The 25,806-nt window shown below is 37.6% G+C and overlaps 1 protein-coding gene across 1 annotated transcript in view; it reads right to left on the reverse strand.

The window, feature by feature from the left end:
• The window catches only part of DOCK5 (dedicator of cytokinesis 5), a gene marked incomplete in the record, with an annotated part of 3,482,443 nt that overhangs the window by 129,834 nt on the left and 3,326,803 nt on the right, over positions 1 to 25,806 (reverse strand). Inside the window, 1 exon segment of the mRNA XM_044083155.1 lies at positions 15,670 to 15,847. Coding sequence (XP_043939090.1) covers positions 15,670 to 15,847 — 178 coding nt within the window.

Here is a 25,806-nt window from a genome sequence, read left to right on the forward strand (position 1 = left end):
ATGCAGAAGAGGAGGAACAGGGACAAAAGGGAGCCACCAACAAGATTTTGAGAGCATCCTGTTTAATCCTGAACAAAACTTTTGGAATGAGAGGAAGGGGAGGGAAGGCAAACAGAAACATCCCCTTCCAAGAAAAAGAAAGGGCATCCACCCTCCAGGCCAGAGGGCATAAGACTCTGACACAAAATAGAGAAAAAAGATGTCTGTTCAGAGGGGAGGCAAACAGATCTACTTGAAGAGTATCCCACTGGTGGACAATATGCAGAAACACATCCCTGTGAAGCATCCACTCATGGGATTGTGTTATGGATCTGCTCAAAGAATCTGCCACTATGTGAGGGAATGTGAACTGCCTGAAGGGTGACCTAATAATGGATATCCAGACCCCAAACCTGAAAGGCTAACCTGCATAGGAGATAAGACCTCACCCCCCCCCCCCATCTGTTGACATACATCATTGTGGTATTGTCTGTCAGAATCTTGAGGTGCCCTGCAAGTAAAAGAGAATGAAAAGCATGAAGAGCTCTCATCTCTTTGACACTGATGTGATCTTTCCTTTGGTAAAGAGACCAAAGGCCCTGCACTTTCAGAAGACCAGATGAGGCCCCCATCCCACGTCCAAGGCATCTGTTCAGAGTTCCTGAGAGGGAATAAGAGGTTGGAAAGGAAGCCCTGGCTTCAGGGACAACTGATGAATCTGCCACTGAAGTTCCAGACTGAGACAAGGAAGTAGAGGAACCAGAAAATCTAATAGATGAGAACGTTTGTTGAATCCAAACTGACTTTAGGAACCACTGAAGTTTTGGCTAAAGAGAGCTTAGGAATGGTGGATGCCATGAAATAGAGCCCTGAGAAACTCCCTGGTTGTAAATGAAATCAGAGAAAGAAGGGACTGAAAGAAAGCAGTCAGTGTTAAAGCCTTGGGAGGAGGCTGGGATGCCAGCACTGGAACAGCCTGGAAGCTACATCCTGAGGACTCAGAAATGACTTTTGGAAATTTACAGTAACCCCAGGCTTTGCAGGAGAGAAATAGCAAAGTATAGATGCTGAAATAATATCTCTGGAGAGGGGGCCTGAATCAGTAGGTTGTCCAGGTAAGGAAATACCTGTATCCTCCTTAACCTGCAGAAAACAATCACAGGAGCGAGGCATTTGGTGGAGACTCTTGGGGCAAAAGAGAGGCTAAACATATAGAACTGAAAATGCCAGGAAGCAACAGAGAAACACAAAAACTTCCAGAAAAGAGGATGAATAGGGATGTGAAGATAAGCATCCTTGAGATCCAGGGAAACTAGAAAAGCTGGAGGAAGTAGTAGAGGAAAGAAAGCTTGAAGGGTGAAGGGACAGCATCTGAAAGGAAGGGACCTTCAAAACGATAATTAGTTGGGAAAGGTCCAGAATGGGTCTCCAGGTGTCTTCTTTCCTGGGGCTAAGAACATTTTGGAATAAAACCTCTTCCCCCAATGAGTTAACTTCTTGAATTGTTCCTTGAGCCAACAGTTGGCCCTGAAGCACCTCTGGAAAAAAGAGCAGTTGTTCTTGAAGAGGCTGAGGAATACCCAAAAAGGGGGGACGAGATTTCCAAACCGTGTAATAACCTTGGCGAGTGATGGAAAGAACACAAGAAACACCTTCCAACCACCGAAAAATTCACTTCACAAGAAACACCATCGAAACCATAACCATGAGGAAAAACACCGACAGAGATGATTTTAACTTTTTATTACAGATTCTAGTACCTCGGCCATTGACCTTCAATGGAACAATTTACTACCAAAAATCACCTCCTTATATACCAAAAATGCAATCAATTATCAAAACAATTAATCAATCAATTAAATTAAATAATTCATAACCATCACTAACTGATTCTCTTAAAGTGCAATTACACAGTGCAGAAGTATGTGCGACTAAAAGGAAGACATTTTTTGATGTCAAAAAACATTACACATCCATCAAATGCCATACAAGCAAAATATAGAATATAAACAAGTAATCCATATTTGCACAAATTCATTTATACATAGAGAATTACCATAAACTTTCCAAGATTGTACAATTATAAAAATCTAAAATAAAATTGTCTATACAGATTACTTATGGTTCATATTCCATTAACTTACTGCTTGAATTATTAATCACAATTTATGATTATGAATTTCATCCTACTCCTAATATTTACAGTCATGTTGCTATCGAAATTCATTCCTCTAGGATGTAATGTATGTTAATTATCATTCTATATTCAAGTTTATTTAATTCCCTTTTAAAGTTGCCTGTAAATACTTTAGGTCATGCCAATACGCTGAAAACAAATCCCCCCATTTGCCCTGTATCTGTAAATATTAGGAGTAAGATGAAATTCATAATAATAAATTGTGATTAAAATTAATAATTCAAGCAGTAAGTTAACGGAATATGAATAAGTAATATTATATACATAACTTTTTATTTTAGATTTTTATAATTGCACAATCTTGGAAAGTTTATGGTAATTCTCTGTATATAAATGGATTTGTGCATATATGGATTACTTGTTTATATTCTATATTTTGCTTGTATGGCATTTGATGGATGTATAAAGCTTTTTACATCAATAAATGTCTCCCTTTTAGTAGTACATACTTATGCATTGTGTGACTGCACTTTAAGAGAATCAGTTAGTAATGATCATGAATTATTTAATTGATTGATTAATTATTTTGATAACAGAATGTATTTTTGGTATATAAGGAGGTGACTTTTTGGTAGTAAATTGTTCCATTGAAGGCGAATGGCCGAGGTACCAGAACTTGTAATAAAAAGTTAAAAAGTTAATATCATCTCAGTCAGCGTTTTTCCTCATGGTTATGGTTTCGATGGTGCTTCTTGTGGAGTGATGGAAAGAACCCAGGAGTGGTGGGTGATTTTTAAACAAAAAAAAAAAAAGGGACAGGGAAAGATGTAGAGAAAGAGGAATGTGACTGAGAAGAGCAGGACAAGAACAGTCAGACAGCAACCTGGTTTGTCAGGAAAAGAAAGCTTCTGAGTAGGAGTGTGGGTAGCCTTAGCAGAGGGAGCCTTTCTACCACCCTTTTTATCTTTGGGGAGGGCAAGACTGTCTACGGACAAACGCAGACTTATTAGGAAAACTCCTCTGAAACTTGGGAACAGGTGACACAAAAATATGATTCAACTCCTGTAACGTAAACAACTCTGCAGCAGAAGTACCAAAGAAATGTTTATTATCCAGAGGAGCATCCATCACTTTAGACTTGATATCATCAGGCAAAGGCTGAAGTCTGAGCCAGGAATTCTTCCTCAAAACAGATCCAAAACCAGCAGTCCTAGATGAAACATCAGCTGCAGCATAGCTGCATTTAATGGAATGGCGAGCAACTTGGGAGGACATCCCTAGCAAGGCAAGAGCAGAGGCCTTCCCTTCAGAATCAGGAAGTTCTGAAATGGCTTGACAGGCCCGAGTGAGAACAGCCAAGACACACCTGGTCACATGTGTCTGATAGTTCACAACTCTAAAGTCTAGGGTAGCAGAAGTATACACCTTCTTACCTAGCTTCTCCATGGTTCAGCTGTCATTATCAGAGGGAAGCAACTTAGCTAAAGGCAACAATTTGGAGGGCTTATCAGAAGCCACTGACACTGCAGAAGGGTAAGTAGAGGGACACTTATAAAGAAACCTGCAGATGTCAGGCAATTTATAAAACCTATCAGGTTTCTTGGGAGCAAGGGGTTGGGAATCAGGAGCCTGAGAAGCAGTAGAAAAAGCATCCAGCAAGGTAACAAGAAGAGGAACAGCAGAGGGCCTAGGAGACTCCATCTGCACAACACCTCTTCTGAGCAGCAGGCACCTGAACACAATCCCATTTGAAACATTCCATCCTTCTGGGAATAGCATCACCAAACAAAACCTCCTCAAAAGCAGTGTCAGCACTGACAGACTCTTCTTTGGCATAACCAAAGTCTAATGGAGAAGGAATCTGAGAGGAATAAGTAAGTGACTCTTCATCTGAATCTGCATAATCATCATCATCATGAGGAACCTGCTCCCTAGGCCTCTTAAGAGGTGTATAAGACCCAGGAGCAGCAGGAACAGAAACCTCCTGTGGATGCTTCAAAGCCGCAAGGGCAGTAAACAGACCTTGGCTGAAGTTTTGCCATTCACTATGAGGATCTTCAGGAGCATGTGAAATGCGTTTAGTGGTTTGCTTCTTTTTAAGTGGCATGTCAGCCTAGAAAATTTTAGGAGGCTCTGACCAATGATGACATTCAATAATGGCAGTCAGAACCTCTACTCTGGCTAATATCTAAGGAACACTTCTAGGCCCTTTGGTAATCGCTAGCCATGTTACCCCCTTTACATATGAAGCACATGTCTGCAAGGCCTCCATGGATGTGAGTGGAGTCGGAGCCATGCTGGCCTCCATACTGGTCATGGCAGAGGCATATATGACAGACTGGATGATCCTCTGGCTTTCACCAGCATCAAGGGAGATGTCTGGTGCAGGGAGTACAGCCGAAGAATCCGGCTGAGCTTTCTTGGTCTTTTTCTTGGCAGACAGCTGAACCTCAGGCTGGGAAGATCCTTTCACAGTGTCTTTAGCCAAGAGTTTAAATCGTTGGTTCTCCAAGTAAATTGCAAATGAAGAAAGCCAACTATGCAATGTCTTTGAGACAAAAGCTTGATCAATCTCACAAGATGCATGGTTGTGGGAAGCACCGAAATAGAACAAACACTGCTTGTGATAATCTTTATGGGGAATCTGTCTCCTGCATTGGCATTTCCCCTTTTGGGATGACATGAAACCAACAACAAGAAACAAGGCAAAAACACCTTTATGGAGCACAGTAATAATCATACAGAATACTGTATTCATAAAGTAGCAGAATTTATTCTAAGAACTAAGCTAACACAGGAATGGAGAAAGGAGATTTTGCTGATAGAGATGACTGCAATTAGGGATACAGACAACAGGCAAGAAGGGCAGGAATTTATTGGAAAAAACTGTCAAAGGAACCAAGGTATTGGGTACAAATAACTAGAGAGGGAAAGGCAACAGAATGGGAAGATGCCAAGGACTTATTTGGATTGTAGGTTAGAAATTGTCTTCCCTATCAAGGCTTGATATCGCAGTATAGGCAAAGAGAAATAAATAGGGGGGTCCTAAATGAAAGACAAACACAGAGTTTTTATTAGAATTTAGAATAGAAGTTGCCATTTAGAAATGGACAATTAGTACAGCATATAAAATATTGCATAACTATAATGATCAATAAGAGGAGGTTAAGAAAGGATTGGGAAGAGAGACTGAATAAGAAATTCATAAATAAAAAAATGGGAGGATATGTGTATATCTCCCAAATATGCAACAAAGTCTAGAAGATTTAGGATCTTCCCTTGGAAGTGGTTACATACTTATTTTTATACCCAGAGTAGACTCCAAAGAATGTTTCCTCAAGTAGACAGCAAATGCTGGAGGTGTGATGGGGAAAAAGGTAACTGGGAACATTTTCTGGGAGTGTAATGAGTTGGCAGACTTTAAAGACTCCCAGCAGACTGTTCTGTCAGAGATATTGGATGAGTAAATTGGTGTAAGTAAGGAAATTATTTTTTTGAGCTGTGATATAGAATCGGAAGTGCCTAGACATGTTGAGGCCTTGCTTAGTCTAATTATGATGAATGCCAAAAAAAAAAAAAAAAAAAAAACAAAATTACTAGAAAATAGAAATCAAAGTCTAAACCAATTTTAGTAGAAGAAGTGAAGACAGTAAAAGGAGATAAAACAACTGGAATTGGGATCTTTAGAAAAGGGAAGAAGCAAATTGCACAAGAAAAAATGGGAACTGTGGAATCAATACATGCAGAGGAGGAATAAGATTTAAAGGAAGGCAGGATTTGAATGAGCTATGTAATCTCTGACTGACAATGACTTACTATATCATAAGTCATGCATAATGTTTGCTGCTACAGTTGTGTCAACATGGTTTGTAATGCATACTGTTGCAACTGAGACTGTGTTGGTATAGTTTATTTTCATTTATACAAATGTAAAATTGCTTATGTCATATGTGATAATTTAATCAAGATGTTTCTTGTTTTTTTTAAAAAAAAAAAAATCAAACAACCCCAAAGGGGCACTTATCCGAAAGTGGTTGATAACCAGCAGACGAGTGAGCATTCAGACCGACGACTGAAAACAGCATTCAGAATAGTAGCAAAGAAGTTTTGAGGATGGTATGTCCGGACATCATCTTTATGCCTTACATTGTGTATCCATTACAACCTAAATTCTTTAGTATACTGTCCGGACGTAGGACTGCCCTTGGCAGGGGATCCCTATTGTAAAGAATACTGCAACAGTGATATGCAAGGATGTCAGTAGATCACTTGGGGACATCTGCCAGTCCAGAGTACCAAATTCCAAATGGTGGGCAAATGGGGAAGAAAAAACAAAAAAGGCTACTAAAATAGAGGAAACATTATGAAACAAGCAGTTAAACCATACAGTTTTAATATTTCCTCAGTCTGGTTGTGTTTCAACATGAATAAATGCTCATTAAAAATTATGTTCACACAAACACAGCCGTGTCTGGATTAGACCTCCAAGTCACAATGGCTTTCACAAGACACAGTTCAGAGTCTTATCACTACATGCCACACAGATTATATCGTGAAGATAAAAACAGATATTACCTATACTCAATATGTGATACAACATCAGCTGACATTACATGTGCAACAGAAAAAAATCCTGACCTTTGTCCTGTGTAATTTGCAGTTAGATGTGTGGATGGCTATAATTCTGGCAACAAGGCACATAATCATTTCTCAAACAAAATAAAATTTGTAACACTACACCTCTTTGCTTCTTTTTATTTTGTGAATATTATTCAAAGATATATACTTCTCTAACAAGACTGCTATGTGCTTTGCACCTTGGAGTTGATACATGATTCAGTGAATAATCTACTTTCTTAGAATTACAGACAATTCTATTGAAAAGCATAAAATGTTGTAATAAACAATTCATATCAATGTTTGGAATGTTCTTCTCCTAAGTCATTCAATGACAGTTATAACATTGTTTGCCACTATCTTCTCCCTGACACCCTGAATGAAACTGTAGCCAGGGTAATCATTCACACTTAAGATAAAAAAACACACAGACAACTGGAAAAATGGTCACCATCCACTTTTACTGTGTTCCTAGTACTTCGGCATCAAGCCTTCCAGGGAATAATTACTCACAATAATGGTGCAGTTTATATACATTTCACTACATTCATTATTCAATTTAATTATACAATAATTGATAGATTAATTAATCAGTGAATCAAGAAAATTTAAAGTGCATCAACACCACTTAAAATGCATCAAAAACATTTAAAGTGCAACCAAAAATTTTAAAGTGCAACCCCATACACTCCTATTACCTATAACATGGTAATTTATATTACTCATACAAAATATACCTATATATCTTTAAAATAATAAATGCTATTATTTCATCCTATTCATATAAATCTTGCAAACTACACATCTATGCATCTTTAGAATGATAATACAAAGATATTTCATCCTATACATGTATATCTAACTCAATATTACGCCCATGGGCCACAGAGTTCCAAAATGAATACTATATCTACTTTCCATCCTTAAAAGGATGCACCCATATTCCATACCTTGTACTGCATAAGGTTTGTTTAAAACAGACAAAAATAAACTACTAGTATTGCCACTGTGAACAGCATGAAAATGCTGGGCTACTGGATTATTAAGCCTAACATGCCTCACACCCCACAAATGCTCCATAGTTCTTCTTTTCACCATTCTTCTGGTTTGACCTATACCATTTTACAGGTAGGCAATCACATCCAATGGCACAAACAACCCCACTGGTACTACAGTTATAAGATCCCAGGGCAGTAAACTTCATTCCATTGATCAAAGTACCTGAAATATTCTTGACTTTATCACACACTTTGCACCTTCCACAGCTAAAGGTGCCTACTGTGTCAGAACTAATGTCCACTTTACTGCTTGCCCCACTATTCAATAGTTCCTTGAAATTATGAAATCTACTATGAGAAAAAATAACCTTGCCCCTGAAAATGTTGTCCTTCTGGATGATGGGCCAAAATCCATACAGCAACGTCTTCAACGTAGCTGAAAAAGAGGAAAATTTATTGACAAAAAATATGTCATCCTCAGAAATTTTATGATAATCTCCACGCCCATGATGTATAGTATGACTCCATGCTCTCCGACCAGCAATGTGCTTTCTCACTCTTTCCTCAGCCCTATTTAACACCTGGCTAGAATACTCTCTCTTCACCAATTTGGATCTAACAATATTGAATTCCCCATCCAATGCAGTTCTATCATAATTCTCCATTAGGGAGAGATTCAAGTAAATGTCCTGGGTGCATACTGTCTGCACTCAAAAAATTATTAACCGCTGTTTCCTTATAAAATGGTCTGAAAGACACTGATTTATCTTTACCCACAAAAAAATCCAAATCTAGAAATGGTATCATATGCCTGTGTGTTTGGTAGGATACTGTAATGCCATACTGATTCTGATTAAGTTCCAACATAAACTGTTCAAAAAGACTGATCTCTCCTTTACATAAAAAGAACAAATAATCAATACAGCATTGGAAAACAATAACATTTTCCAAAAAATATGTGTTCCTATAAATACAGCTCTCCTCAAAAAACCCCATAAAAATGATGGCATATGATGGAGCAAATGATGCCCCATTAGCAGTTCCTGTTTTTTGTAGAAAATAATTGCCCTCAAACCTAAATACATTATGTGTCAGTACAAACTCTGACATTTGCAAAATATAACTCATCCTGGGACTTCTCCCCAATAATCTGGCTATTGCTTCCAGACCCCATCAATGAGAAATATTAGTATACAAAGACTTGACATCAACGGTTGCCCAGAAAACAATCTTTCCACTCAGTACCTCCCAAAGTGTCTGTCAGCTTTTTACATGTGAGGGGACTCGCGTCAAATGCTCTTTCAACTGTGCATCCAGAAAAATGCCAATATTCTGGATATACCCCCCCACCCCCGACACTATGGGCCTTCCAGGAGGATTTGTCAAGTCCTTGTGTACCTTGGGAATTGCATAAAATTTAGCCATTCTAGGATATTATACATGCAATTTTTTATCATCATTGGTGGAAAAAATCCCAGTCTTCATAGGTTGGTACTAGGCTACCAGCCCTAGGGCCTATACAAGCCTAGCCATAACAATTCCCTGGCTATTTCTTCCCACACTATTTACTTCCCTGGACCCCTGTCTAGCAGGGCGACGGACGTGATCCCCGGTGTGAATTTCCTTTCTCCCATTCAATCGTCAAGGTTCCTTTTGAAGAGGACCAAAGAGGCACTCTGCTTGACATGTATGGGCAATCTATTCCAGAGTCTGGGGAGTCTCTGGGTCAGGAACCTATCCCTCCAGCATGTTTTGTTTATTGCGATGACAAGGTTTCTCCCTTTTCAAGTAATTCCAGCAAAAAATCATTATATGCATCCAGAACATTTGACTGCACTTGTTCATAAACACCAGCATCCTGTAACAATTCCTTCACCATATTGTTGTTTCCAACTCTAGACATTATTACCAGTTACCTCCCTTATCTGCTTGTGCAAAAACAACCTTTACTCAAACTTCTTAACTGCCTTAATGCATTCTGTTCATGCTTTTTCAAATTATGGGGCTTGTAACTGCCATAAAACTTCTTATATTCAACTTGAAGCTGTTTATATAACACCTCCTCAAAATTTATTATGGGTGAGACAGTTCTAGGCAGATGAAAAGTGTTGACATAAGGAACCTTGGGAATACTAAATTTTCCATACCCAGTGTTATATGAAAAATCATCACCAGTACTATCCCTATTGCTTTCAAGCTCTTGTTCATAAGCAAAAATATCCACCAACTCATTTTCATGCAGTGATAAATCTAGCAATGGTTCCTTATCTTCATCAATACTACATGTTATGTCAGCATTTGCATTTTCTAAATGTTTTATAAAAAAATGCCTTCAAATGCAATTTACGACAAAAAGCACATGTTTCTAACATTATGTCTGCCAAGGCTGGAAAATATGTAGGCACAAATTTCATTCCTTTCATAAGATGACTATACATATTATGATCTAACTCTGATAAATTAATAATGTTTGACATTTTACCCTAACTCACTGAATGTAAGTTACTCACATTATTTACATTATCCAAGACATACCTGTTGTTATGTTCCTCATTGCATGTAACAAAAACATCACCAATAATATTAAGTCCAAAATGTCCAAGTCTCTGTTTTTCTTGATTTCTTCTTATTCTGCCACCTTCAGCTACGCTTGCTTTTCGACTGCTCTGGATTCCCTCTTTGACCGCTGCTCTACTCGCCCTGTTGAACGCCTCCTTCATTCAAGTCCTCAAATGAAACGCATGTCCTGCTGTTGATGCTGCTGCTTGCTTCTGTGGACGAAAATGACTCTCACGTGCTCAGAGACCTCATAGCCGTATTTTTTAAGGTAGACCTGCTTTGCCTGGGTTTTCTCTGCCACTGAAAAATTAACTTGTTTCTATAATCTTGATCATCTCTATTGAGCTTGTTATGTTTCCTTTCCAGGATTTCAGCCTCAGCTTTGCCCACACTCACATGAATGTCCTTCATCCTATTATTAAATACGGCAAATGTAGTCTCCCCCTTAAGCTTGTCCTGCAGCTCCGAAAATGAACTTCTTACTTGTTCATGCAGTCTGTTGCTACGTTTAACAAGCACTTTGAGCCACCCTAAGGTGCACTGTAAAGAAATATTCTTCCACTCCTCAAATAAATCGGCTTCAGCTTCACAAAATTCTGAAGCTGGAAGTTTGTCCAGCCTTAAACTCAGAGGGGTTAAATTCAGACTAATAAATTTCTCCAGCAACCAGGTATCATAATATAAAGACACCTCCTTTACAAACAAGCGTTGTAGACTTTCATACCTGGTTGCCAGCTGATCTCCCAGTCCATTGCAAGACCACAAATCTGAAGCAGCCACCTTCTCATCCCTTTCTCTCCACATTTCTGTACAGGAAAAAAGGTAGTTACTGAACTGGACATGGAATTAGAATTAGATATGTCTCTACCAACCAAAGCTCCAGTAACTGACATGATGTCAAAAAGCTCCAAAAACACCACTTCACAAACCAACTCACCAAAGATAAAAAAAAATCACACAGACAACTGGAGAAACAGTCACCATCCACTTTTACTGTGTTCCTAGTACTTCAGCATCAAGCCTTCCAGGGAATAATTACTCACAAGAATGGTGCAGTTTATATACATTTCACCGCATTCATTATTCAATTTAATTATACAATTGATTAATTAAATTAATCAATGAGTCAAGAAAATTTAAAGTGCATCAACAACACTTAAACTGCATGAAAAACATTTAAAGTGCATCCAAAAATTTTAAAGTGCAACCCCATACACTCCTATTACCTATAACATGGTAATTTATATTACTCATACAAAATACACCTATACATCTTTAAAATAATAAATGCTATTATTTCATCCTATTCATATAAATCTTTCAACCTATACATCCATGCATTTTTAGAATGATGATACAAAAATATATTTCATCCCATACATGTAAATCTAACTCCATATTAAGCCCACGGGGCCAAAGAGTTCCAAAATTAATAATATATCTACTTTCCATCCTTAAAAGTATGCGTGCATATTCCATACCTTGTACTGCATAAGGTTTGTTTAAAACAGAAAAAAATAAACTACTAGTATTGCCATTGTGAACAGCAAGAAAATGCTGGGCTACTGGATTATTAAGCCTAACATGCCTCACATCCCCCAAATGCTCCATAATTCTTCTTTTCACCATTCTTCTGGTTTGGCCTACATACCATTTTACAGGTAGGCAATCACATCCAATGGCATAAACAACCCCACTGGTACTACAATTATAACATCCCAGGGCAGTAAACTTCTTTCCATTGATCAAAGTACCTGAAATGTTCTTGATTTTATCACACACCTTGCACCCTCCACATCTAAATCAGTGTCTTACAGACCATTTTATAAGGAAACCGTGGCTAATAATTTTTTGAGTGCAGACAGTATGCACCCAGGACATTTATTTGAATCTCTCCCTTATGGAGAATTCAAGCGCATCAGTGACAGTATTTATGACTGAACTACATTGGATGGGGAATTCAGTATTGTTAGATCCAAACTGGCAAAGAGAGGGTATTCTAGCCAGGTGTTAAATAGGGCTGAGGAAAGAGTGAGAAAGCACACTGCTGGTCAGAGAGCATGGAGTCATACTATACATCATGGGCATAGATATTATCATAAAATTTCTGAGGATGACATTTTTTGCCAATAAATATTTCCCTTTTTCAGCTATGTTGAAGGCGTTCGTGTATAGGTTTTGGCCCATCATCCAGCAGTATGATGAAGTCGGCAACATTTTCAGGGGCAAGGTTATTTTTTCACATAGTAGATTTCATAATTTGAAGGAAATATTGAATAGTGGGGCAAGCAGTAGAATGGAAATTAGTTCTGAAACAGTAGGCATCTTTAGATGTGGAAGGTGAAAGGTGTGTGAAAGTCAAGAATATTTCAGGTACTTTGATCAATGGAAAGAAGTTTACTGCCCTGGGATCTTATAACTGTAGTACCAGTGGGGTTGTTTGTGCCATTGGATGTGATTGACTACCTGTAAAATGGTATATAGGTCAAACCAGAAGAATGGTGAAAAGAAGAACTATGGAGCATTTGGGGGATGTGAGGAATGTTAAGCTTAATAATCCAGTAGCCCAGCATTTTCATGCTGTTCACAATGGCAATACGAGTAGTTTATTTTTTCTGTTTTAAACAAACCCTATGCATTACAAGTTATGGAATATGGGCACATCCTTTTAAGGATGGAAAGTAGATATATTATTAATTTTGGAGCCCTGTGGACTTAATATGGAGTTAGATTTACATGTATAGGATGAAATATTTTTGTATTATCATTCTAATGATGCACAGATGTATAGGTTGAAAGATTTATATGAATAGGATGAAATAATAGCATTATTTTAAAGATGTATAGGTGTATTTTGTATGAGTAATATAAATTACCATGTTATAGGTAATAGGAGTTGTATGGGGTTGCACTTAAAAATTTTTGGATGCACTTTAAATGTTTTTGCTGCATTTTAAGTGCTGTTGATGCACGTTAAATTTTCTTGACTCACTAACTAATCAATTATTGTATAATTAAATTGAAAAATGAATGTAGTGAAATGTATATAAACTGCACCATTCTTGCGAGTAATTATTCCCTGGAAGGCTTGATGCCGAAGTACTAGGAACACAGTAAAAGTGGATGGTGACCATTTCTCCAGTTGTCTGTGTGTTTTTTTATCTTTGGTGAGTTGGTTCGTGGAGTGGTGTTTTTAATCATTCACACTTGCAAGCAGTTGGCAGATAACACTTCCTAGTGCATGTAACTGCAAAGGTAGGGAGTGTGCATGCAGTTGTGTAGGTCCTTACACCACATTTACATTCCCTGCACTTACTGCAGATTTTGGAATTCATGAATGCTAATGAGTTCACACCTATTCACAGTGCTGCCAGGGCTGAATCTGCACTATATCAAGGTAATCGTGCATGCTAAGAAATGTGCACATTGGTAGGGGAGACTTTTAAGCAGAGAGGTACAAGATGCTAATTGCCTACAAAACATGTTTCTAGTGTCACAACTAACCTGATGCAAAGATAAGTTGCGATTTTTTTTTTTTTTTTTTTTAGAAACTATTGTATTTCAAACGCAGAGCCAGACTGCATTATACAATACACCCATAGGAATGTAGACCAGTTATGCGTTACATTACAAAACTACGTGAAGAATGTAACATGACATTATGGAACATTTTCTATGCCCATCTGGCAAGTTATTGCCGAAGAGTGTTGTATTATTTTCTACCAAAGTCAGGAGTTTGACGTTTGTAGCCCAAAAATGTTAAGCTTGTAATACTTTACAGCCATTCACACACATGGACATCCAAGAACATTTTTAGTCATTTGTATTGAAAAAGTGTACATTGCTTTGGTTAATGCTGCAATGTACAACTCAGTTACACAGCTATTGTCTTCCTTACATGACCTGTACACTTGCTTTTCATTTCAATTAACTTTTTTTTGGGGGGGGTCAATTTACTTGGGTGTGCTAACATGGAACTTTAATTTTTTACTCATTTTGTATGTTGACGTTGGTCTGACATGGAGGACACCACAAGTGGGTAAACTGCAGAACTTTCAAGCAGGCAATACCATTCAATAATTCACACTCACTTCTTTGGTGCTAGGCTTGCCATCATGTATTCTTCCCCAACACTGCCCTGTGAAAATGATAGTGACTGTGCACTGGCCTTTGCCCATTTTTAATTTAGTTATGGTTCCATATATGTGTAGGAAAGTAAAATACTTGGTGCACATTACTGTGCAAAGTCCATAGCTACATATTGTAGACATCACAGTCAGAGTACTACTGACATTACTGACAGATGACGGTGAAAGTGGTTGCACATTTACAAGACTGTTTCCCTGTCTACCCAGTTTTGCTATACAATTTTCTGTATTATGCTGTCCATACCAACTCAGACAGTATATACAAACCTTCTTCTTAGCAGAGGTCTGGTAACAGCAGCAGCAACTTTAAAGCCTGATGCACATCCAACTTTCTAATGGCAACAGCAAATGATAATATGCTTTTTTTGTAAGTGCAATCATGGCTGAAATCCAAAGAGATCTGCATTTCAGGGCAAACAGCTACAATGACTGTACATGGTTGCTTTGCAGCTTCATGAATAGCTCTGCCATGTTAGACTGGTTAATTAGCATGTAATTTGGTTAGTTAAGCTTTCATTAGCATATTCTACTATTTACCCTCTGTGTAGAGGCATTTAATGAATACAAAAAAACAAGCTATTGTGTGTGCATCACATTGCATACATGACAGCTGCACTTAGTGTAGCTGTTAATGAATCTGGCCTTGGTCTGGTGAGTGTAGCTTAAATACACTGACACAGAATCTGAAGTTGGGCAAAATGGAGTAGGTGGAAAGGATAAACATTTATTTACAAAGCTGAGGTTGTTCAACCTCGGTATATTTAATGAATGGGGGTGAACATAAAGCCCCATGTGGGGCATCTACATGCCAGAAAAGCACCTTTAAAAGTCTTACTTTCTTGCATATTTTAATAAAGAGCTACACTGAAACAGTTATCAGCAGTCTGAATAGTTAGCAGTTCATTTTGAATTCATTGGTTTTCATGAAACAAAACCCAATTATTCATAAGTGAGCATAAAATGAGATTTGCAGCATAGAGATGAACTTTCCAAAATGCTTCAAATGATGGATTAAGTATTATGAATATTATGACAAAGCAGGGTACATCTCCATTTTCTGAGCTGCCAGCACTGCTTAAAATTCCTCAGGAATAATTTTTCTATTTAATTTGTATCCTATTCTACACTTGCAAATTAACAAGTTTATATAATCACAAAAGCATGGTTTTAACTAACTGTATCATACACAAATAATATTATACGAATACGTAGATGAGAAAGAATTAAATACCATGTCTTGACAGAGATCACTTTCAGTCTCCCTTTCAACGATAACCTGAGACTTGCTAACACTCCACTCTTTTCTCTTAAATTTATTGATTCGATTATCACTATCATCTTTAGCAGCAGTCTCTTCTGCCCTGGAAACTGTTGAAGCCCTTCGTTCAAACAGAGGTTCAAGAATTGACCTAGTTAAAAAATAGTGAATTAGTGATAAGCATTTCTGAATTACTTCTAGAATATATGTTGATTTACATGTGTGAACACATTTTATCCAGTGAATAATGTTCCATAAAATTTGAATTTAATTCTTGTTACATTCAGAAAAATGCATCTGCGTGTAAAAATACATAATGGTAAACCTTTGAAAATAACGTCTGGATTTTATGCATTATACAGGTTTTCGGTTCCTTCCTAGAAATTTCACCATCTGTGCCTCAATCGTTGTGACAACCAGTGCTACTGTCAAGACATCATTCTTTCAAACCTTGGTTGGCAATGAAGGTTTGCATATGAGATGAGTACTGCCAAGAGACTTCTTCAGTTATTTGAGCCTCCTATAACCCTCAGAAGCACTTGTGATTATAGCAGGTAATCCTTTAACAACAACTAACTAACAAGATCTGCAGCATTTTAACTGTATAAAAATACAAAAAAATAGCCACAAAAACTATACATATTTTATTGGGGCATGGAGACAGAGTAAATTTACTAATACAGTGACCGAAGAACTACTGTTTGGTAATTATTCTTATGCTGAACTGTAGACTTTTGGAAGAAGGTAGATACAACATGTCAAAACATTTCTGTAATTTCTTAAGCAGAAGTATCACACCAGTAGTACAGAACACTAATGATAAAACTTGCGTTGCTTCTGAAAGGACTATCAAACTTAAAATGGTTTTGAGGAGGTGCTGACAGTGTTGTAGCTTATATCTTTATGCAAATGCATTCCTGAAATAAACAGCTAATGTGGCTGCTGCTGTCCTACTGGAACAAACTCACACTGTGCAATGAGATGTTTATTGCATTTGCATTAGCAAATCACAACGCAATGTGCCAACCATTCTGTCTGTTGGCTGGAAAGCTTCCCCACCACCACAGATTTTCATTTTTTTTTTAATACACAAATAACTGGTCAATCTTTTATTGAAAACATTAGTCGGTTGGATTGGTATAATGGTTAAGGTGTTTGCCTCATAGGTACAATGTTTAATTTACAACTTTGGGAGGGGAAACGAGCTAGGTTTAAAATGGTCCACAAGGACAGATAGTCTAATAATTAGCTATGAACCTACTTGTGAACACTCAGGCTTTCCATCATTTTTTTCCTTAAGTTTTAAAATTTACAAAAACATGGGCAATTAAATATGTTTCAGAAACTGTTCCTGACATGAAATATAGATTTGATTTCAATGACACCATTTCACTGTGAAATACCAAGTAAGTTGTCTTGCACATGAAAACTTCTAATGCTGAACTCCTTCCGACAAAACTAACAAAAAAACAGAAAAAAATGCACATCCCACAAGAGACATTTTAACTATGCATAATCCACTGGTTTAAAAGGAGCTGAACTTAACTTCTTCACCATAATGTTCAAGTACCAAGAGAAACTTCTTTTGGGTCTTAAAGCAAGGATTCCTTTAAAAGAAAACTCCACCTTAGAACTCAAAAACATATTTTTTCATTGTATCTTTGTTTCTGAGCTATTTTAATGCCTCAAAATCACTCCAAGTGCTTCTTTTACAATTTTGATGTGTTTCTCTCAAAATGGCAGATGGGCAAATGTTGCTAAATGGCATTATGAAACATAGAGATGCAGTGATTTGAGGCTGAATGATTATGTGGATGGATTTCGAAAAGTATGTACCAATACTTTCTTTTTTTTTGTACAGATTAACCAAATATAAGAAAACTGTTTGGTATTATGAAAAAAATGTGGATCAACCACCATTCAAGTCTGAAAGCACCTTTCCCAGCATCATAACTGGGGGGAAATCAAAATTCATTGACAGAGCTTTACTTAAGTCACAGATTTGCCTTTTTTGTGACATTTTATTTTTTAGAAAAAATAAAGAGTGCACACATTGCTGAAAGAAATGTGTTAGTGACAAAAGATGTTCAATCCTTGTATACTACTATCCAACGTCAAGTATGGGTTGAATGAGAGACTTTAATTTTGTATGACAATAAAGAATATGCCATTGGAGAAGTTAGATTTTTAATTGACTGAGCAGGTGTCACTCAACATTTTTTTTTGTTAGGTGGTTAGTATTTTCATAAAAAGGGGGGGGGGGTAGCCATGACGACACCCAATTAGCAAAATTTTTTGATGGCATATTAGTAGACACAAATATTAGACAATATTTCAGGATATGACAAAAAATGAATATACATTCATTTTACTAACAATTTTATATCAGAAGGAGTTGGGGTAGAGCTAAGTCAAATTTACTGAACAAATAAATGCTAGTACATATTGAAGATTTTGGATGTGGAAGTTCACAAAAGGGGGGGCATGGTGAACTGAATATCAAATTTAGTTATAAAATACTGCTAGTAATGCTACTTTGCATTACAGCAGTATGCAACCCACCTGTACAAAATACACTTTTATAAGGAGACAGTTTTTCAGCATTAAACAATTAACTAAAGGTATAGATGAGATAGACAAGTTGTTGGGATTGATACATACCAGATTTGTGTTGAAAGAGTATCAAGACAAGATTATAGATACTGTAAATAATCAGTAAAAACAAAATGAAAACTCCAGCAAAGCTAGAAATTCCAATGAGTGATCAGCTGGGTATAATAGCCCTGTGTTTCTTATGCTTAGTCAAACACTTTGCTTGTGCTGTGCTGATGAGGTTATAACAAGGCCGAAATATGCATATCCATAGCTAGTGGGGTTTGGCTTTATTGGCATGAAATTGTCAATTAAAATGACAAAACAAGTCATGGGCATTCAGAATCGCCAATTAGCTGAAACACTTGATGTTCATAGGCATCATCTGCATATATCCCATGTGCCTCAGATACAAAAGGTTTGGGAGGTCACACAGTGGAATTTCTAGCTTTGCTGGAGTTTTCATTTTGTTTTTACGGATTGATTTTTCAGTGACCTTCTCACTCATTGTTTTAGATACAGCAAATAAAGAAGCACCAAAGGTTGAAAACACAGAAAACATTAACTTGACTGTGTTTATGCCACTTGTTTTCTTTTTTTTTCAGTGGATAGTTACTTGATAAAAAATATAATGTGCAACAAGTGGTGAATCATGCCTTGTAAAGAGGTAGCATAAACCTTGGGGGAGCAAGCATTTTTATTAATAAAAAAGGGAGAAACATTAGAAGCATTTTAGAGAGTGGATAATAAGTCATTATAGGAAGAGAGGCTTTTAAATGTTCTGATCGCTCCATGTGTAAGAAAATATCTGAAAGTTCTTATTTTACCTTGTGCCACCTGCAACAAGTTTTATGAAACATCAGGTTACTTTACATGTAAATCCACCTTTATTACACATGCTGCTCGATGCACAATATGTGATGCTTTCTGTATAGGAAAACAAAAGAGCATTCACAAAACATATTAATTTAGATAAAACCCCTATTCCTGTGATTTTTTTTTTTAAATACATGTTATAGATCACATGCCAGTATATTTTAAATGGTGATATGGACAAACAGTTGGATTATAGAGAAATAAAATGGCAAATTTTATTAAATGCTGGTGTTTTCCACGATTAAATGCAGCCCTCAATTATAAATGCATTTTAAAGAGAAATAGAAGATTAAACAATGTAAATAAGTATGAAAGCTCTAATCATATGACTAGGCATGTGTTTAATAAGAATGTATTTAACATGTGCATTTGTGGTTATATGCTATTATGATGAAGACCTTAGTGACTGTTGAATGTTCTTAATACATTTTATTGAAATACTTATTTTAGCAGTTTATTGATGGTTCCTAGTCAAGACTGATGTTATTTTTATTGTTTTTATATCATATGTCACTCAGGAAGCTCTGTAAAATTTTGTGTTCTTAAATATATGTGGCCTCGAAAGGTGAACTAAAACAGATGATATCATGCATCATGAATATTACAACTCCATCCTAACCACGACATGTCTAGGTCTTTTTCAATATGCACATTCATTCCTTTTGTGGTACACCTAATCTCTCATTTCCAACCCTTCATTTGTGGGAATTTGTCCCAAACATTCAGCCTTAGCAAATGCTCTCCTTGATGCATGCACTTACTCAAATATGTTTTTCCACTGCAATGCTCCTTTTAGTCCCTTCTAGAGCAGGCATAATGTTCAAGTACCAAGAGAAACTTATTTTGGGTCTTAAAGCAAGGATTCCTTTAAAAGAAAACTCCACCTTAGAACTGAAAAACATTTTTTCATTGTAACTTTGTTTTTTAATGCCTCAAAATCACTCCAAGTGCTTATTTTACAACTTTAATGCGTTTCTCTCAAAATGGCAGATGGGGACTGCCTTGGTAACGTGGTCTTAGTTTTTTTGCTTTCATTCCTTCTTCCCAGAATACATTTCAAGTCCTCTTTATATGACTCATGCTAGACATAAGGAAGTGGTGCTGTTTTCTCATGCCATTAAGACTGAATGACAGGATTGTGAAGCACCGTCACCTAAACACACCTTGTGTAACAGAGCTGCTTCTACATTTACCTGACTGAGCCTCATTTACGCATCTGTCAGAGGTTGTTCTATGCTATAAATAGCTATTTATCTACTTTCTTTTGCTGCAAGTGGCTAACAGGTTTTTGTAAGAGGATCCTTTTGTAGTACTAAAAGATTTGACAAACCCTCCCCCACACTCTCATGCGGAGGTATGAAAACTCCCACTGCAGTAAATGATCTTTGATGTACATATACAAGTGACAGGTAGTAGGACTCTAAACTTAGTCTATCTGCTACTTCCCAATGCCTTCAGTGGGGAGGTTTTTCTTTCTCATGAATGATGTAGACTTAAAATGTGCTTTACTAGTTCCTCAATTATTTCGGTCATGTCACCCACCTTTTTCCTACGCCATATTTATTTATACTTTGGTAACCATGAAAGTAACTGGTCCCAGGACCCTTTTCAGCCACAACTTAGGCTATACTGGTGAATGTAATAATTATTAAATGCACTTAGCAATACAAAGAAAAAAAACTGGCACAGACATTGACCAAGATTACATGTGCAACACATAGCCAATGTGCGACAGTGACCAAGTAAATCACTGAGCAACATTTGCTGCATACAAGTGTGTGTGTGTGTGTGTGTGTGTGTGTGTGTGTGCGCGCATTTAACAGAGTTTAGCACTTCTGATTTCCTTTTCTTAGTATTTTTAATGCAAGGGCACACAGCAAATGTATGTTAAAGTAAATTCAAGTGTACATTATAGTTGCATTCTAACAATGTAAGGACTGACTCAGTCAGTGGGAATCTCTTACAATTTATCTGAATGTACCAGATATGCATCCTCCTCTGGAAGGATGTCACAAAAAAGCATACAAGACCTTCATGAACAGTATCAGTTAGGGTTGCCAGATTTCCAACTATCTGGGTAGGGACAAAGTGAGAACCAAAAAAAAAAAAAAAGATCTTTCACGCTACGTGAGGACCAAAAAAAAGGTCTTTAAACACAGAGCTACTTCTGTTTAATACGGAACATCAAGCAGTTCCGCATTAAACACAAGTAGCTCAGTGTTTAGCGATTTTTGATTGGCCGTATGCTGGTACACGAGCCAATCAAAAAACTAGAAAAACGGAGCTGTGTTTAATGCGGAACTGCCTGATGTTCCACATTAAACACAAGCAGCTCTGTGTTTAGCAATTTTTCATTGGCCCGTATGCCGGTATACAGGCCAATCAAAAAAAAAAGTAGAGGACTGTTTCGCCAGGATTTAAACTGGCAGTGCAGGAATCAGGATCGTGCTGCTGATACCAGGACAATCCCGCTCAAATAGGGACGTCTGGCAACCCTGGTATCAGTGCACCTAGTTGATAGGGTTGCCACCTGACACACTCTTTCTGCAGTTCTGGCCTGTGTGTGGTGGATGGGGGCTTGAAAATGGTAAATGCATTGATACTTTAAAAGAAAAACTATTTTCTGACTTTTCTCCAAATGTCACAGAAGTCTTTGATACTACATAGGTAGGTAACTAGGTTATCGGCCCTAGGGCCCATACAAGCCTAGCCAAAAAATGTATCCTGGCTTTCGCCACTCAAGAAAATTATTTTCCTGTGCCCCTGTCGAGCTGAGCCACAGAAGTGATCCCCGGGGTGAATTTCCCATTTCCCATCCAATCATCAAGATTTTTCTTGAAGAGTGCTAATTAGGAGCTCTGTTTGACATAGATAGGTAGTCTGTTCCAGAATATGGGAAGTCTCTGGGACAGGAATCTATCCCTCCAGCATGTTCTGTTTATTGTGGTGACAAGGTTTAGGTCCCTAGAGCGTGTACTCGGAGGGATTGGGATTTCTTTAAGTGGAGCATGTCCAACAGCTCTGGGTTTGACATAGCTTTTTATGTTAGGCAGAGATCGCCCCTGAGTAGGCGATATGCGATGGAGTAAAGCTGTAGTATTTTGAGACGGTCTGCATAGGGCATCTGTTTGAGGCCAGTAATCCTCTTTGAGAGGTATTTCTCTGGTCTTTCCAGTTGTTGTAGATGTCTTGTGAGGTACATACCAAAAGGGGCGTTGTACTCTATAATGGGTCTAATGAGTGATGAGTAGAGGGGAACAATGACCTCTTTTTTTCTGGATGAGAATCCTTTTGTGATGAGATGAGCCACGCAGTAGGATTTCCTGACCACTGTGACGATGTGATTATCAAAGGAGAGACTACTGTCCACCTGTGTCCCAAGGTCTCATTTTCGGCATTAAGTAGACTACCAGCTATGTGGTAGAGTTATCTTAACATATAAACTATTATAAATAACATTTAAAGCTAGCAGTTCAACACTGTGTTGCTGCTTAATTTATTAGAAGAGTTGATAATTCCCTTTAAACCCCTGACTGATCTAATTGCTTTGTTTTGCTATGAAAAGGGAGTGTTAAGTTCTCCTCTTCTCTGCAATAAAAACATTGGAAAACAGTTTCACAGCTTTCTGTCTTTTTATATCAGCTGCTGTGTTGCTGACATTAGCAGGATTAATTTCCCATCTAAGAGTAGGAAGCTGTGGTGGTACAGTGGTAGCGTTGTTGCCTCACAGCAAGAGGTTCTCCTGTTCGATTCTCGGCTGGAGTGCCTTCTGTGTGGAGTCAGCATGTCCTCCCTGTGGTAGAGTGGCCTCCGAAAGACATGTGTGAATGGGTGTGCCTTCGCTGAAGGTTGGACATCGGGCTGGCAACTCGGCACCATAAAAATCGACTGCCAATCATTAGCGGACCGGAGTTCCGCTGTGGCGACCCCTAACCGGGAAAAGCCAAAAAGACAAGAAATTGCCCATTTAAGACTAACAGCAGTAGCTGACAGGGTAAACTACAAATTTAACTGCGTCTTGGATATGTCATGCAGGTGGAGACTAATTTCTCTGCAAAGTATGTGAGAAGTTGAGTCTAAAAAAAAAAGTAGGTGGCCTTTTACTTCCTTTGACTCCAATGCAAGGAAATAACAGTTTTGAAATGTACAAGCAGGTTCATGTTACCTACACAATGCTGGAATCATATTGTAGGGAGAAAAGAAACCTAATAATTGAGTTAAACTGTATGAGAAGGTGGCGTTGAATGGAGGATGAGTTGCTGTTTCTGGGATAATTGGAAGACAGGCAGATATCACAGGAAAATGAATAATTGTAGAATAATCAAAATCTAGAAACTTTGGTATTGAACAGTTTAAGGATACAGATCTTGAGTCATCCAGTAAACAAAAGCTTTTCCATTTCTGTAAATAATATTTTGCTACATTATGCCTTTTACCCTCTTTTAAACAACTTAGAGCTTGTTTACATATAACCACTATTAGGAACTGAAATCAAATCCTCCAAAATAACAGACTCAGTTTTGCAACTGGGATATTGAAAAGGTTGAACAATCAAGTTTTGATTCCAACACGTGCAATTTATTCACTCGAGTATTCAAGATGCACAGGCAATACCACACAGAGTTCTTAGTCTGAATTACTGCAAAAGCACATATATGCTTCAAAAAATAAAGGTAAATACTGATGAGAAATTTGTCAAACAGTAAATACAAAACTGATGCCACAGCAAAAGTCTCTCATAAAACATACTGCTGCGGAATTCAGAAAGGGAAATTAACTGCAAGGCATTTTCCACCACTCTCTCTATAGAAAAAATAAATAAATAAAAGTAAAAGTTATATACTTATTAATATGACAGAGCCTTTCATTCATGTCTGTCCAATATGACATGTGGGTCTTTTAGCCAATTTGGCAGCATAAGTGCTCCAGCATCAAGCCCTTTAAGAATTCTCCCTCCCATAATTTATTTATTTTATTTGACATTTGTTGACCAGGAGGATCTGACTGGATAAATGTCCATATTCAGCAGAGGCCCGGGGAGAAAAGCTCCAGAGTTAGTAGATATAACAAATCAAAAAGGTAATCATACTGCATTATACAGGGTTATTTCACATATACAGAGACAGGTACACATCATGACATTTTTAGAAAAAAAAAAACAATGTTAAAGCTCCACATTTTGGAGGTACTTAGGCACACAGAAAATGTAGTATCTGTAAATGATAGCTGGGTATACCAGTTATAGTACCATTTTTTTCTACCAGAAATTCTGAGAGTTAGGACAAGTTAGTATTTGGAGATTGGTGGAGGAATTGTCGGGGGAACAGCAGGAGTAGGGGGGTCAACCTGGGGGGAGGCATGGGCATTGCCTATTGGTAAGTGGGTTTTCCTTTAGTAGATGTTTAAAATTATATAATGAAATAATATAATGATATAATGACATAATGAACTATGTCCCTTAGTTACCTGAACTCTAGTTTGATGCCCTAAGACATAGGTATGGATTACCCTGCCTGAAGAGTAACCAAAATGACCTGCAACCAAAGAGTCCTTCATGTCTCAAAAAATAAGAACGGGGAAAGGAGGGAAGGACATAAAAGAAAGGAATCCTGTTAATTTAGTCCATCTGATCTGACATGTGGGTCAGAATCTTAAAATATGATGCACCCAGGGTAACCTCATGTCATGAAATCTGTCAAGATAGAGGCACCAAAAGACACTCTAGTCCTGGAGAAGATGTATGATGAAGATATGCATAATGAAAGACCACACAGCAGCCTCACAAATATCGTTCACTGAAGAGGCCCTAATAAAGGCAACAGAAATTGCAACACCTCTCACACAGTGAGCCCTTGATTTGGTAGGAAGAGGTTTTATTGTGAAAAGAAGTCTAACAGCCATCTTGAAAGTGAAACTGACAGTTTATTGGTAGTGCCTAGTCAACAGAGATGTTATTTTTATTCTGGTATCACAGGCAACTCAGGAAGCTTTGTGTATTTTTTTTTTTTTTTTTTACAAATCCAACATGGTTTCATTTCATACTGATGACAAAACTTAAGTGTTGGAAGAGTTGTCAGTATATACCAATCCTCTGGATCTACTGCAGGTGGAGGATACAGAGACACAATAGTGGAATGGTCAGTCATGTGACACGAGAAACAGCACACCCATCCCAGTTGGATCTGGAGACATTACCAACAGCGGTAGGTCCAGTTTCATAAAGAAAACATTGCAGCCACCAGAAATATTGATTGAAAACCGAAGAATAGATCATTTAAGTTCTGAACTTCCAAAAGGGACACCAAGAGTATTTTTAAACAGTGATTTGCTGTTTAAAGACTTGGAGGCTTCCCTACAGAAATTAAAAAAGCTTCAGTGGGACACTGCCTTTTTTGAATACTGTCTAAAAGTAAGAAGAGTTCCTACGGGGCTCAGGATTATTTATCAATCAAGTGTATGTTATCCGAGTAGTTTCAAACAGAGTTGGGACAGTGTGCATGAAAAAGCAGGGTTAGACTTGGAAGTGTTAAGGAAGTACAATTCAATGGAAGCTGCAAAAAAGGAATAATCTAATAGACAACTTTTCACTTGTGGCAACAAAGATGGACACTGACAACAGACTTGCTGCGTTTATGAAGAAAT

Source organism: Protopterus annectens, chromosome 9.part0 (genome assembly GCF_019279795.1).
Source record: "Protopterus annectens isolate FY-2018-M chromosome 9.part0, PAN1.0, whole genome shotgun sequence".
In the NCBI taxonomy this organism is placed as follows: Eukaryota; Metazoa; Chordata; order Ceratodontiformes; family Protopteridae; genus Protopterus; species Protopterus annectens.